The 14,411-nt window shown below is 34.1% G+C and overlaps 1 protein-coding gene across 6 annotated transcripts in view; it reads left to right on the top strand.

Annotated features, from left to right (window-relative positions):
- KCNH7 (potassium voltage-gated channel subfamily H member 7) overlaps window positions 1–14,411 on the top strand; it is a 475,718-nt gene that overhangs the window by 396,943 nt on the left and 64,364 nt on the right. For all 6 annotated transcript variants that reach the window (XM_050752295.1, XM_050752293.1, XM_050752296.1 and 3 more), the window contains one exon: window positions 9,544–9,943. In XM_050752295.1, the coding sequence (XP_050608252.1) occupies window positions 9,544–9,943 (400 nt within the window). The remainder of the gene's footprint in view (window positions 1–9,543; window positions 9,944–14,411) is intronic.

Genomic DNA, 14,411 nt, shown 5'->3' on the forward strand with positions numbered 1-14,411 from the left:
GGTTGCTTCCTAGCTAATGAAGGTTTTAGAACAAGATAATCCTCCTCGACCAAGGGGAACCAAAAGATTTTATTTCTAAATCTATTTATTTGTTAGAAATAAACTCGCTCCTATAGAATATGCTGATAGAACTCTGAGTCAGTTAAGAGCAGGGCAATGAAACAATACATTTTTCCTGGGTTCTACAATTTTAAACAAAGTCCCAACCCGACTTTCCTCGTCTGTAAAAGGATGATAATAATATTACCTCCTCCCTTTGCTTTTTTTTTCTAATTTGAGGCTCTAATGAGATAATACATGTGACTTAGCAAAATACTTTTTAAAAATCAGCTGTTCTTAAATTAGCTGAACTTTTAATGTTAGCTACTCCTAACTTTGGGTTTTAACTAAAAGACAAGAGAGTGAAATACTTCTTTATTTATATATATCTTTGAGTTTCTTATAATGGGTGATTCATATCATTACACATATCATATCAACTTATGTTGATGAACAATAAAATAAAAACTCATTCTTTCAGAAGTTAAAATATATTCACCAACAGCAAACACTAGTGATTTTGTAGATAAGCTTAGAAGTATAATGGGAGAAGTTTTAAGAAGCTTGTGTCTTTTAAATTGTAAAGTCTGGATTTTAAAATGCCCTGAAAATTCTGGACATAATGTTAGTGTTACCCCCAAATTAAAATCTAGTACTGCTGCCAGTGTAGATCTTAGAACTAGAAGTAACCACAGGTAATCATCTAGTTCAATCCTCTGCCTAGGAAGCTAAAGTATTATTATTCCCATTTTACAGATGAGACTGTTGAAACCTAGAATTGTTCAGTGATGCACTCCGTCCTATTTTCTGCATTACTCTTAGTTACTAATATAATACTTTATTCATTCAAAAAAATTTGTGTTGGGTACCCTTCAAAGTGACAGGCACTGTCCTAGGTGTAGAGATTCAGAAGTAAATCAAACAAAGTTTGTGTTCTCCAGAAACTTACATTCTAGGATTGAGGAAGAGGGGTAGGGGATGGCAGAGGGCACAAGACAGTTAATAAACAAACCACCAAACACAGTGCAGAATGGTTTCAGGAAAGAGTAAATGCTGTGATGATAACAAAGCAGGTGAATGCGATAGAGAACGACCTGGATGGATGGCTAATTTGAATTGGAAATTACAAAAGGCCAATAAGGAGAGGCCATTTGAGTTGAGACTTGACAGGAAGAAACCATCCACAGGAGACCACTGTGGAGAGCATTTCACACAGAAGAAAACACTAGTGAAAATGTGGCATTTGGGCCACAAGTTTGTTATGGTAGAGGAACAGAAAGATGGCTGGTGGCTGCCAGGCTGAACCACACAGTAAGAGGTGGAATGCTAAGGTTTAAGAAGGCAGAGACAGGGACCAAATCACATAGATACGTGGGATTTCTTATTTATTCTGGCTGCAATGGAGTCTTTGGAAAGGGAATGATATTATCTGATGGACATTTTGAAGACTGCAGACTAGAGAGTCAGGCTAGGAGCAGGGAACTAGTTCAGACCACATGTGGTGATGCAGGACAAAACAACAGCTTGGTTGCAACAGAAATGAAGAAAAGTAAATAAATTTGGGATATATTTTGGAGGTGAGCTGCCAAGGCTTGTTGATGGATTAAGTATTGAATGGAAGAGTAGGAGAAAAAGCAGAATTAAGGGTGGTGCAAACATCTTTTGTTGCTTGTTTATTCTTACTGAAACATTTCTTTGGTGAAGGGCAGGAGGGTTGCTGAAGTAAAATTATAAATGGTAATGCATTATTCAGATGGAAAAACCTTACGGGGAAAAAGTGTGTCATGGGGAAGAAATTCCTGTTTTAGCCAGCTTAAGTTTGTGATGACTATTGGTTATTCAACTACAGGTGACATGTAGGCGAGTCAAGTACCCCATGAGCACCTAGAAAAGTAATATGTGAGTATAAGAAGAGAAATGAGATCCATTAAGTTAAATATTAGATATAATCATGGCAAAGATTGGTTTGGATCAGCTTGTATATAAGAACCATGTGTCAGTTTTCTGTGTGGATCTGTTAAGGGTCTGGAGACACATATTTGACAGGTCAAAAATAAAGCCTTAAAACCTACACTTTTTTAAGTGTCAGGGATGATTTTGTTGTTTAGATATACAAGATCCAGTAGCCATATCTGGAATAAAGAGGAGTCCCAGGAAAGGGCTTTCATATGTTCATAGATGAATATTTCTACACAATAAATGCATAAGTACATAAATAAATGCATAAGTACACACATAAACAAATTAAGAGTGATTTTCAACAAATTATAAGAACAGTCATAATTTCTTAATTGCTGAATTTTAAGACAGAGTCTCATTCTGTCAGCCAAGCTGGAGTGCAGTGTTGTGATCTCAGCTCAGTGCAGCCTCTGCCTCCCGGGCTCAAGTGATCCTCCGCCTCAGTCTACCGAGGATCTGGGACCACAGGCAGATGCCACCATACCCGGCTAATTTTCATATTTTTTGTAGAGAGGGTTCACTATGTTGCCCAGGCTGATCTCAAACTCCAAGCTCAAGTGATCCGCTGGCCTCAGCCTCCCAAAGTGCTGGAATTACAGGTGTGAGCCAGTGTGCCTGGCCCTAAAATGTTTTCTATCCATCAAAGCATCATAGATGAGCTTAGAAAATGTAATTTTGTCAATGTCAATTGGCAATTTTCCTAAATGTTAAGCTAATGTTTTTTACATTCAACCCTTCGAAAATAATCGAATTTTTATCTATATTATTTAATCTATGTAACAGGTGTTAATAAATGCTAAGAGGATATATTGGCATATACATTTTTACTAAAGAAGACATGGCGTGGCTGGGCGCGGTGGCTCACACCCGTAATCCCAGCACTTTGGGAGGCCGAGGCGGGCGGATCACGAGGTCAGGAGATCAACACCATCCTGGCGAACACTGTGAAACCCCGTCTCTATTAAAAATACAAAAATAATTAGCCGGGCGTAGTGGAGGGCGCCTGTAGTCCCAGCTACTTGGGAGGCTGAGGCAGGAGAATGGCGTGAATCCAGGAGGCGGAGCTTGCAGTGAGCCGAGATCGCGCCACTGCACTCCAGCCTGGGCAACTGAGCGAGACTCTGTCTCAAAAAAAAAAAAAAAAAAAAAAAAAGACATGGCACAATTGTTCATATTTTTCTAAATAACTATTTAATTTTTTTCTTACATAATTACAAATCACCTACAATAACTAGAGGATCTTCTATAATGTTAAAAAAACATGTTGAGGAAAATAAATACTGGCAATAACTGGGCTTGCCTTTGTCATTAATTTCTTCCTGATGATGATGCCATCCAGAGAGACAATAAAAAGATTCTTTATTTCCTAATTTCTGCATCAGCAAACATCATACCACCCATTACATCAATCATTGGCAAATTTTATCTGTATCATTGGTTCAAAGGAACAATGTTATTGGCTCAGTCTCTAGAAAGTTAACTTTTGATTATCTGCCTCATATTTTCCCATATTTAGCTCATCTGTGACAAATCTTAATTTCAGAGATATTAACAGCTGAAATCTACAAAACTCTGCTCAATTACATGCTTCATTAACCTCTTACTCCCCAGAAAATTAGGATTCTTGCAATTGATTATTTGCTTCATTGACCCCTCTCCTTTCACACTTTATGGTTATTTTTTCTGAATCCTGAATACAAGCCAAAAAGGCCTTTGAAACCTACGTAACTACTGTGCTCTTTGAGGGAAAATTCCAATAGAAAAGAGGAATTCTGATCATAATAATATGTTTGATTTATTAGTCTGATAGATGAATTGTGAAATGGATGGAAAGAAAATCTTCGCAGATATCTGTATGCAATCTCTGAGCATTTTGACAGCTGAACTTGATTTTTATAATAGATATCTTTAGTTTACTTCTAAACATCCAGTACAATCATGTTCAACTTTTAGGAACAGATCACATTTTGCAGACAAATATACATATACATGTCTACACATAAAGTTGCTAAGTCTCCTTAGATAGTTTTTGGGAGTTTGGACAGAAGTTTCTATTGGCTTATATTTGGAGCTATTGGTCATGCCTGTAAAAATGTATGGCATGACATATAAGAGATATGAGATCCTCAATGGAAAAATTATTTTGCTTTTAGTGGATCATTTGTTCATTTGTATGTGATTGATTGTCTACATTTTGCTAGAGATGGCATAAAGTATAACTCTTGGTAAAATATTTGTCAGGACAAGTCTAATTATCATTTAAAAAATATGACATCCCTAGTTATTTATTTGTTGTAACATTTGCATACTACTGTTTAGAATCACTTGATGGTCAGTTGTCTGTTACTGTAGAGAAAGCAAAAGTGAGTTCAAACTGCAGAAAAATAAAATGCTAATTGTAAAACAAAACAAAAATAAGTGTCTCAAAAATAAAGGTTATTAAATATTGAAATGAGTTTCCCAGTAAAGCTGTAAAAATGTCCTCTTTAAAAGCGATACTTTAGAAGTATTTGTGAGGTGTGATATAAATAAATGACAATCTAGGTAGTTCCCCAATGTTTTAGACACATTCAGAATATATCTCTTTGATTGTATTAGTGAATGCATTCTTAGAAATATTGCAATGATGTAGTTAAGCTGAACAAAGGGCCAAAAACTAGTTTCCAATATTATTGAGATTTATTGAACAAATAATAATTGAATGCTGTATATAAACACCAGAACTTCGAGGGAATTAGCTGTAATGAAATCTAAAGCAAAATATGAGTGTGGAGTAATGACATTTATTACTTGTCTGGTGTTAACATTTCCCCACTTGCAGCCAAATATTTATTGACCAGAAGGACAAATGATGGATTAAGTAGAAAACTTCAGTGATCATTCATTCTATCAAACCTGCATATGAAACCAAAGATCACCTACTTATATATTTTCATTTATGGAAGAATAATTGTATCACTTATTTAGAGGCAAAGGTTTTAGAGAGTAAATCTCTTAAATAATATATTTTAAATATAAGATTCTTAAAAATGTTTACTAAAAAATAAGGTACAATTATTTTTCAAAAATTTTTAAATATTTCTGAACAAAAGATTTTTTTCTTGTTAGTGAGTCTCTCTTTGTTTAACTGTAGACAATTTATTCTTGAGACAAGAAGTTAATTATTCTAATTTCAAGCCTTCAGAAAGAATTCCACTGGCATGAAGAGAGAATTTTGTCTGATTTATTGTAAAATATCTACCAAAAAAAGAAAACACACAGTCTTCTTGAGTCTGGACCTAGTATCTAACATACATACAAAACGTCAATTGTTTAGAATATATATATATGTATTTAAATAATGTTTAGTTTCAAAATTAATATACATAATAAAGGAAACTAACTTCTACCTCAATATAAGAAGTTATCTAGGGCTTCAGTAAACAGTGGATGTGGATATGTTTTTAAAGTTTTGAAATTGAATGATATTAATCAGCCACCCAGAAAAATGAATAATTGAATTTTTGGAAAAAGAGTTACTTTAGATTAAAAATAATAATATTGTCAAGATACATTAAAAATAAAAATCTTACATAGACCGACTTTACTGTGACATTTTGGAAAAAAGAGTTGGAAAATTATTCAATCACAATAAATGAGTTGAGCTCTGAGATAGCATGGGTGCTGGTGGGTGAAAACTTGACTTGTTAAGTGTCCATTATATCCCCTTTGCTATACTTAGTGACAGGACTAGAAAACAAAGTGCCTTGCTTCAATGTACTGCAAAATGACTCACCTCTTTTTATATCTTATTTTCATTATGTGTTTGTTTTTTATAACAATAACCACATTTTGCCATCTACTGAGCTTTTATGCTCTTTTTGGTTGCTTTCAAGACTGACAAACAGACATTTTTCTAATACCAGTGAAAAGTTCAAGAAATACCATCTAAGAGACAGTTTTTTATCTCTAGTTTTTACAACTGTTGTGAATAGATTTATGTATAGTTGCATTTATTATATTTTCAAAAATAAAAAAATTGAGATTTTCATAATGTCTGGGTATTACATGAAATTAGATGTGCTGGGAGATAATTATGCAATCTGAAAACAATTATACTGAGATTCTGATCTTAGCAAAATATAATAAGGTAGTTGTTGGTCCTGTTTCTCACTTGCAGGTAACATAAAGATGGCCCATTAAACTAAACAATGAGGCTAAGGGTTTAGAACAAATTGGCAGAAGATTGATAATTATTAAGTCTACTCTCTCTTAGATTTTAGTGCAATCACTTCTTTCTATTCTGCAATCTGGGGCAAGATATCTTAAGTTTTTAAAGCAATATTAAAATAATAAGCAGGAAAGAGTTATTACAATACTAAACATCATCTACAAGATGTGTTATACACAACTGTAGCTATGCCCAGCTATGCACAACGAATGCCCAGGTGTGTTAGCCACAATTTGATAACAATAGAAGTAAGGCAAGGCATCTGTTACATTGTCAAGCCAGCATATGTAGTTATTCTGGTACATGTTACAAAATTACAAGAGAATAGCTTTGACTCTTGAAGTCAATATTCACTCATTCTTACAATGCAACTGAGAGAGATAATTACTACTTAGTAATTTCTTCCCCTTCCCCCTCCTTTGTGTCTCTGTCATTACTTCTGCAATTATTTAGCATGAATACTGTCATACATGTTGAGATTTCAACATGTCCCATTTATCTTAAACTTTTTTTCTCCAGAAATTATGTCACTTATATGTTATCATGTACATTATATTGTTTTATCTGCTTAGAGAACTTATTGTCATATAGATTTTAACTTCATTTTGATAGAATGCTAGAAGAATCATCAGAGATTTCTTTGGAAAGAAGGCAAAAGGCAGCTTGCATGCACAGCAGATTTCATTGCTTTTCTTATCATAACATCATTTTTACTCTACCATCTTTTCAACCAGCAGAGTCATTAGTACTTATTATCACAACATGTTATAAAAACAGCTCATTTACTTTAAAGTTTTTCACTTCATTTAACCAACATTTGGAGAATTTTTATTATACTTCATTTACTTTGAGGGTCAGAGAGAAATTTTGCTCCAAAAACAAGAAAATGTTAACAATAATTCTCAAATATTTCTGATTTCTCAGGATAAGTAAACAGAACGTAGAATTAAGAGGAAAAATAAACATAGGAAGGTGAGTTGTGTAGAAATGGCGAAATGTTGAACCAGGGTGACTCCTACCAGAGTCTGAGCAGTCAGTTTGCCTACACGAAGTCCGTCTTTCAATGCCCCTGCCATTTCCCGGGGGGAGCTGCAGGGCCAGTATGGAGAGGCCCCCACTTGTGATTCCAGATATCTAAGTATTGCATTTAAAAAGGGTGGAAGCTCTTTGAACCCATTTCACAACATAGAGTTCCTGCTTATATATGGAAAGAAAAATGTAAAGGATGTTTAAATAGAAACACAGAGTTCCTGTTTATTGGGTGTTATCTATAACTTTGTAAGGTTGGCCTTATTATTTATATTCACAGATGAAGAAACTGAAGTGTAAGATTAAATGAATAACTTGTCCAAGTGGACACACTGGTATGGAGGCAGAATTCAAACATAAGTTTGTCTGTTCCAAAGTCCTAGCACATAACTGCTAAGCTAAATATTAATAATACATATATGAGAAAGTTTGCTTTTCTCTCAGGGATCCAGCCAATAATAATTTAAAGCCTATATTCATTCATAGGGAAGGAATATACTTTTGAAACTATAAAGAAGAAAAAAAGCAAGCATCTTCATTCCACTCTGAAAAACAACTCAGTATTGGAGACAGAGAAGACTCACCTCTCTAAACATCCCCAAATGAGCAGAGACCAGAGTCCAGTTATGATAAATACATGTCGACTACACAAGCTCCTCTCACCTTTAAAGAGTTCCAATACTAACAGAGAATAATTCAGGAGAGACTAAGTGATCCCCTTTCCCTTGTGATCACAAGAAACTGTAGACACTTATTAGAACATTTTTTTTAAAGACAGGGTCTTGCTCTGTTGCCCAGGCTAGAGTGCAATGGCACAATAATAGCTCACTGCAATCTCAAATTCCTGGGCTCAAGTGATCCTCCACCTCAGCCTCTAGAGTAGCTGGGACTACAGGCACCCGCCACCATACCCAGCTAATTTATTTTATTTTATTTTAATTTTTTGTAGAGGCCGAGTCTCACTATATTACCCAGGCTGGTCTCAAACACCTGGGCTCAAGCAATCCTACTGCTTCAGCCTGCCAAAGTACTGGGATTATAGGCACAAGCCACCACACCCAGCCAGAACATTTTAATGAAAAAGTGTTTTTAATATTTAGTGCTCCTTTGTTATCATCAATATTAATACATAGGGTGTGGTAGTTATTCCATGTGCTATTTCTTCCATTAAGATATAAGTGCTCTTTACATAGTTGGATGTGCTTTGGGAAATAAGCAGCAACAATGAACAGACAAAATGACTCAATAATTGATTGGTAAACACCATGTAACTATGGAATAATTACATGCCCTGTGAATTATACAGTACTTATAGTTGACGTTATTTAGGAAACCTAAGAAATGAGCTTGTAATTTGTACTTACCAGATTTGAAGTCCAAACAACCAGTTAAGTATCCTGTTATTATATCGAAGTATCCTATCATTAGATACCTGGTCAGTAATAATCACCCAATTAGTTGCACATGTCATAGCCAAAAGCAAAATGCAATTATAATATCACTGGGACATCAAGAAATAATTTCTCAATTTAGCACGTTTAGGAATAAAAACATGCATTTAAATGTAGTGCCTAATTCATGCATGCAATCATCCAATAAGTGTTCCCACAGTTATGGGAAGAAGGGGCTTGACTGGCTGGCTCCTACTCATTATCCAGATCTTTTACAACTCAAATGTCAGCTCCTCAGCAAGGCCCTTCTTGGTCTTCATTTTTAAGGCCATATCTACCCCAATCTACACCTCCAAATACCCTCTGTCATATTTCTGTGCTTACTGTCATCATGTCACTTTTCTCTCTCTGAAATTGATTAATTATTTTTTAAAAATCTCTCTCTCCTCAGTAGAGTACGATCTTGTTTTCTCTTCATTAGATTAGACACGTTGTCTATTAAATAACTGTCTCTATTAGGAAAGTAACCATGTCTGTTTGTTTGACACTATAATCCCAGTGTGTGGCCTTAGTAGGCACACAGTAACACACTAGAATTTATGTTGGTGAATAAATGAGTTACTGAGGACTTATGCAAGGCACTTAGAACATAAAACAAGACAGATTCTCTGCCGCGTGGGTCTTGCATGCCACAATACTGAATTACTGTGTCATGCACTTTCAAAGTATTTTCCAAAGCGGGTATCATATTTAAAAAAAAAAAAAAAAAGAACTAAGTTTAATACTGAGTTTAAATAGACAGTCAAGCTTAATGCTACCATACTGTCTTAAACTGTTCTTGTCCACTTTGCTTCACATGAATGTACTTTGAATTGTTTACCAACTGTTTCTGACTGTGTACATTTATTTCTACAGACAACAACATTAATTGGTCTTTTGAAGACTGCCCGGCTCCTCCGTCTTGTGCGCGTGGCCAGGAAACTGGATCGATATTCAGAATACGGCGCTGCTGTTCTAATGCTCTTAATGTGCATCTTTGCCCTGATTGCTCACTGGCTGGCTTGCATTTGGTATGCGATTGGGAATGTAGAAAGGCCTTATCTGACTGACAAAATCGGATGGTTGGATTCCTTAGGACAACAAATTGGGAAACGTTACAATGACAGTGACTCAAGTTCTGGACCATCCATTAAAGACAAATACGTCACAGCACTTTATTTTACCTTCAGCAGTTTAACCAGTGTAGGATTCGGGAATGTGTCTCCTAACACGAATTCGGAGAAAATCTTTTCAATTTGTGTCATGTTGATTGGCTGTAAGTAGCTTTCTCTTCTGTTGTCTATTAGGATAGAATAATACCTTGAAATTAATATTTCTAAAGTATTTAGAGTCAGGCAAAGAAAAAATTACAGAAAATTGAGGAGATAATGGGATTACATATATGGGGACTGTATTCCATCAAATCTGATTCTCTCTGTGAAGTGGAGACACCAAAAAGTCTTTCTGAACCTTAGGGAACTATGGGCATAAAATTGGAGCAACATGGTTTCAGGAATTGAAACTTGCAGTCCAGTGTTACTGCTATGAAAAGAGTATCTGTAATTTATTACCAATGGTTATTTTCTATTTCAAGCTGAGGCTAGATTAGAATGGGAAATTCTCATTTACACTACGTGATAGGTAGATAGATAGATAGATATAAAAAATGTTAACCATATATATCATCACAACAATTATTCTGTAAACTAATCTTTCATATACATGTGTATGTGTATATATAATATATAATATATAACATATATATTATATATACTCATATATTATATATTATATATACATATATAATATATTATATATACACATATTATATATACATATATTATGTATACATATAATATATAGCATATATTATAGACATATATTATATATACCTATATAATATATATTATATGTAACATATATTATATAATACATAATATATTATATATTATATATATACACGCAACATACACATACCTATTTATACATAATATACATGTAATTTTCCCCTGTCATTGACTAAAAATTTCTTTTCCTGTGACATTACGTCAAGATCTAAGTGATTGGTTAATGTCATGAGCATCATTCGTAACAGATATTCTTTGGAATTAACAAAGTTTGTTAAAAGATGTTTTAATATTAATGTATATTTTAATAACACCATGGAACCACTGAAGGTGAACTTGCTGTTTCCAGGCAGCAATTAGCAAAAGCATAAAAGCATGATGGATTTTTATTTTCATTTTTTTACCATATTTTTAAAAATAATTTCAACTTTTAGATTCAGGGAGTATGTGTGCAGGTTTGTTACATGGGTATATTGTGTGATGCTGAAGTTTGGGGTATGAGTGATTCCCATCACCCAGATCATGATCATAGTACCCAATAGGTAGTTTTTCAGTCGTTGCCCCCGTCCCTTTATCTCACTCTACTAGTCCCACATGTGTATTGTTCTCATCTTTATGTCCATGTGTACATAATGCTTAGCCTCCACTTCGAAGTGAGAACATGTGGTATCTGGTTTTCTGTTCCTATATTAATTCACTTAGGATAATGGCCTACAGCTGCATCCATGTTGCTGCAAAGGACATACTTTTTTTTTTCTTTTTTATGGCTGCATATTAGTTCATATTGTATACATATTACGTTTTATTTATCCAGTTTACTGTTGATGGGCATCTAGGTTGATTCCATGTCTTCTTCAATGTGAATATGGCTGCAATGGACATATAAGCACATGTGTCTTTTTGGTAAAATGCTTTATTTTTCTTCAGGCGTATACCCAGTAATGGAACTGACAGGTCGAATGATAATTCTGTTTTAAGTTGTTTGAGAAACCTCCAAACTGCATTCCACAGTTGCTGGACTAATCTATATTTCCCTCAAGCAATAATAAATGCTTATATCCCCTAATATAAGCATTCCATTTTCTCCACAGCCTCGCCATCATCTGTTATCCAAATCATATTTCCTAGGTTTTCTTCTAGGATTCTTATGGTTTGAGGTCTTACATTCCAATCTTAAATCCATCTTGATTTAACATTTGTAGATGGTGAAAGATAGGGGTCCAGTTCAACACTTCTGCATATGGCTAGCCGGCTATCTCAGCACCATTTATTGAATAGGGCTTTCTTTATACATTGCTTATTTTTGTCAACTTTGTTGAAGATCAGATGGCTGTAGGTGTGCAGTTTTATTTCTGGGTTTTCTATTCCATTCCATTGGTCTATGTGTCTGTTTTTGCACCAGTACCATGCTGTTTTGGTTACTGTGGCCTTATAGTATAGTTTGAAGTTGGGTAATGTGATGCTTCCAGCTTTGTGCTTTTTGTTTAGGATTGCTTTGGCTATTCAGGCTCTGTTTCACTTTCTATAAATTTCATAATAGTTCTTTTTTCTAATTCTGTGGAAAATGACATTGGTAGTTTGATAGGAATAGCATTGAATCTGTAAATTGCTTTGAGGAGTATGGCCATTTTAATAATATTGCCTCTTTCAATTCATGGGCATGAAATGTTTGTCAATTTGTTTGTGTCATCTATGGTTTCTTTCAGCAGTGTTTTGTAGGTCTCCTTGTAGACATCTTTCACCTCCTTGGTTAGATGTATTCCTAGTTATTTTATTTTTTGACTATTGTAAATGTGATTGCATTCTTGATTTGGAACATTATTGGTGCATGGAAATGCTACTAATTTTTGTACATTGATTCTGTATCTTGAAACTTTACTGAAGACATTTATCATTTCTAGGATCTTTTTGGTTGTTTATAGGAATAGAATAATATTATCAGCAAAGAGAGATAATTTGACTTTTTCTTTTCCTCTTTGGAGGCCTTTTATTTCTTTATCTTGCCTGCTTGTTCTAGCTAGGACTTCTAGTGCTATGTTGAATAGGAGTGGTGAGAGTGGGCATCCTTGTGTTGCTCCTGCTTAATGGGAATGCTTCCAGCTTTTTCCCATTCATGATATTGGCTGTGGGTTTACAATACATTGTTTTTATTATTTTGAAGTATGATCTTTCAATGCCTAGTTTGTTGAGGGTTTTTAATCAGGAAAATTTTGGATTTTAAGCATGGTTTATTTCTAAAGATTCAAGAAGAACATCATCCTTAGAATGCATAGAAAGTTGAAAATAGATCCTGATAGTTGATTTTTAAATGTCAACATGATAATAAAATGTGCTTAGATAAATCCCTATTAATGAAATGTAAATAAATTCACCAAGTTTATTGTCTACTTTATATCCAATGTGCTTTTCGTAAGTTTTTATTTTAGTAGCATTTGTGTAAGCAAACAACATTACATTTCAGTAACTATTAAGACATTCTACAAATTCAGTCCAAGTCTAGGCTGCAAACACAGAAGTAGCATTGTACCCAGAAAGAAATGGAAGTTGGATCTCCTAGAATAAAGTAGAAATATGTATTCCAGAGAGACTGAACACAGAGCAAGCACAGTTCCAACCATTTTGTGATTACAACTACTAGTAAACACTTTATAGGGGTCATCTGCTTTAGTGGCATAGGTATCAAACAAGGAAAAACTTGGTCTTAATTAAACACGTATGTAGCAGAAATATCTTTTTAAGAAAATAGAACCTGTATTTTGAAACTTAGAATTTTTAAGAAAGACTTTTAAAAATGCACTTGTTTAGCGACTTCACCACTTAGTAATCCACACCACTTGTAAGGATTAAGTAAAATACGTAGTGCTATTTATCATGTGAATTTTTTTAAATTGAAGATAGCTCAGTTCTTTACTTGCTCTGCACCTAATCTCGATTCCCTCAATCAGGGAATTTTAGTCAGTTTTCTTCCTTTGTCTTTCTTTCCTTCCTTTCTTCTTCGCTTCCTTTTTTTCTTTTTTAATATAACACTAGACTATTTCTGTTAATATGTTAAGAATAATACATGTTTTCTGCAGATGAATTGTATCTTTTAAGAAAAAAGAAAGCACTCTAATCAAATTGGTTATAGTAGGATACACCCACATTCCACATACCGTCATTTATTTGAATATAAGACTTGGTTCTATACACCTTAATCCAAATAGGATTATGTAAAGCTTTATGTCACGCAGGAAATACTTTATAGGTACTCCTGGAGAACCGCACCATGACCTATTATGTCATAAATAAAGAAAAGAGTAAAATTAAGACTTGAAATTTGGCAATAATAAGAATACTGAAATTTATGTACCCATTTGATGTATATAGGTGTATCTGCACACGATATTCTCAGTTCAATCTAACTATATTCTAAAATGATATGGTTTTATCTATGCCCATACTCCTCAGACCTTTTAGTGGCCTTATTTCAGCCTGAAAAAATAAAATAACAAAAAATGTGATTAAAAAATGTATATGTGCTAATTACAACTATTGTGGTTATCAGGTTGAACTTTCTCAGCATCCTGAGTTTAACTCTAATCTTTATTCTAAAAGAAAAATTTGAAGCCAAGTCGTAGAAAACAAGGCAATCAACCCTCTATCTTATAGCAATATAATTTAAGGAAACTAAAAATAAAACATTAAATGCAAATAGTAAATATCTAATGCATATAGATTGTTACATGCATTTTGTAAAGCTGCTGTTTGCAAAGACAGTTTTTGTACTGCTGACCTTGTACAGACTACAGTAACCAGATAATATGTTTTAAAAGTGTGTATAATTCAAAATAAAAAAGGAAGACTGTGAAGTCATTAAATAATTGTAAATGTAAGTCATGCTCATATGTTTACACCTGT

This window comes from Macaca thibetana, chromosome 12 (genome assembly GCF_024542745.1).
Source record: "Macaca thibetana thibetana isolate TM-01 chromosome 12, ASM2454274v1, whole genome shotgun sequence".
In the NCBI taxonomy this organism is placed as follows: domain Eukaryota; kingdom Metazoa; phylum Chordata; class Mammalia; order Primates; family Cercopithecidae; genus Macaca; species Macaca thibetana.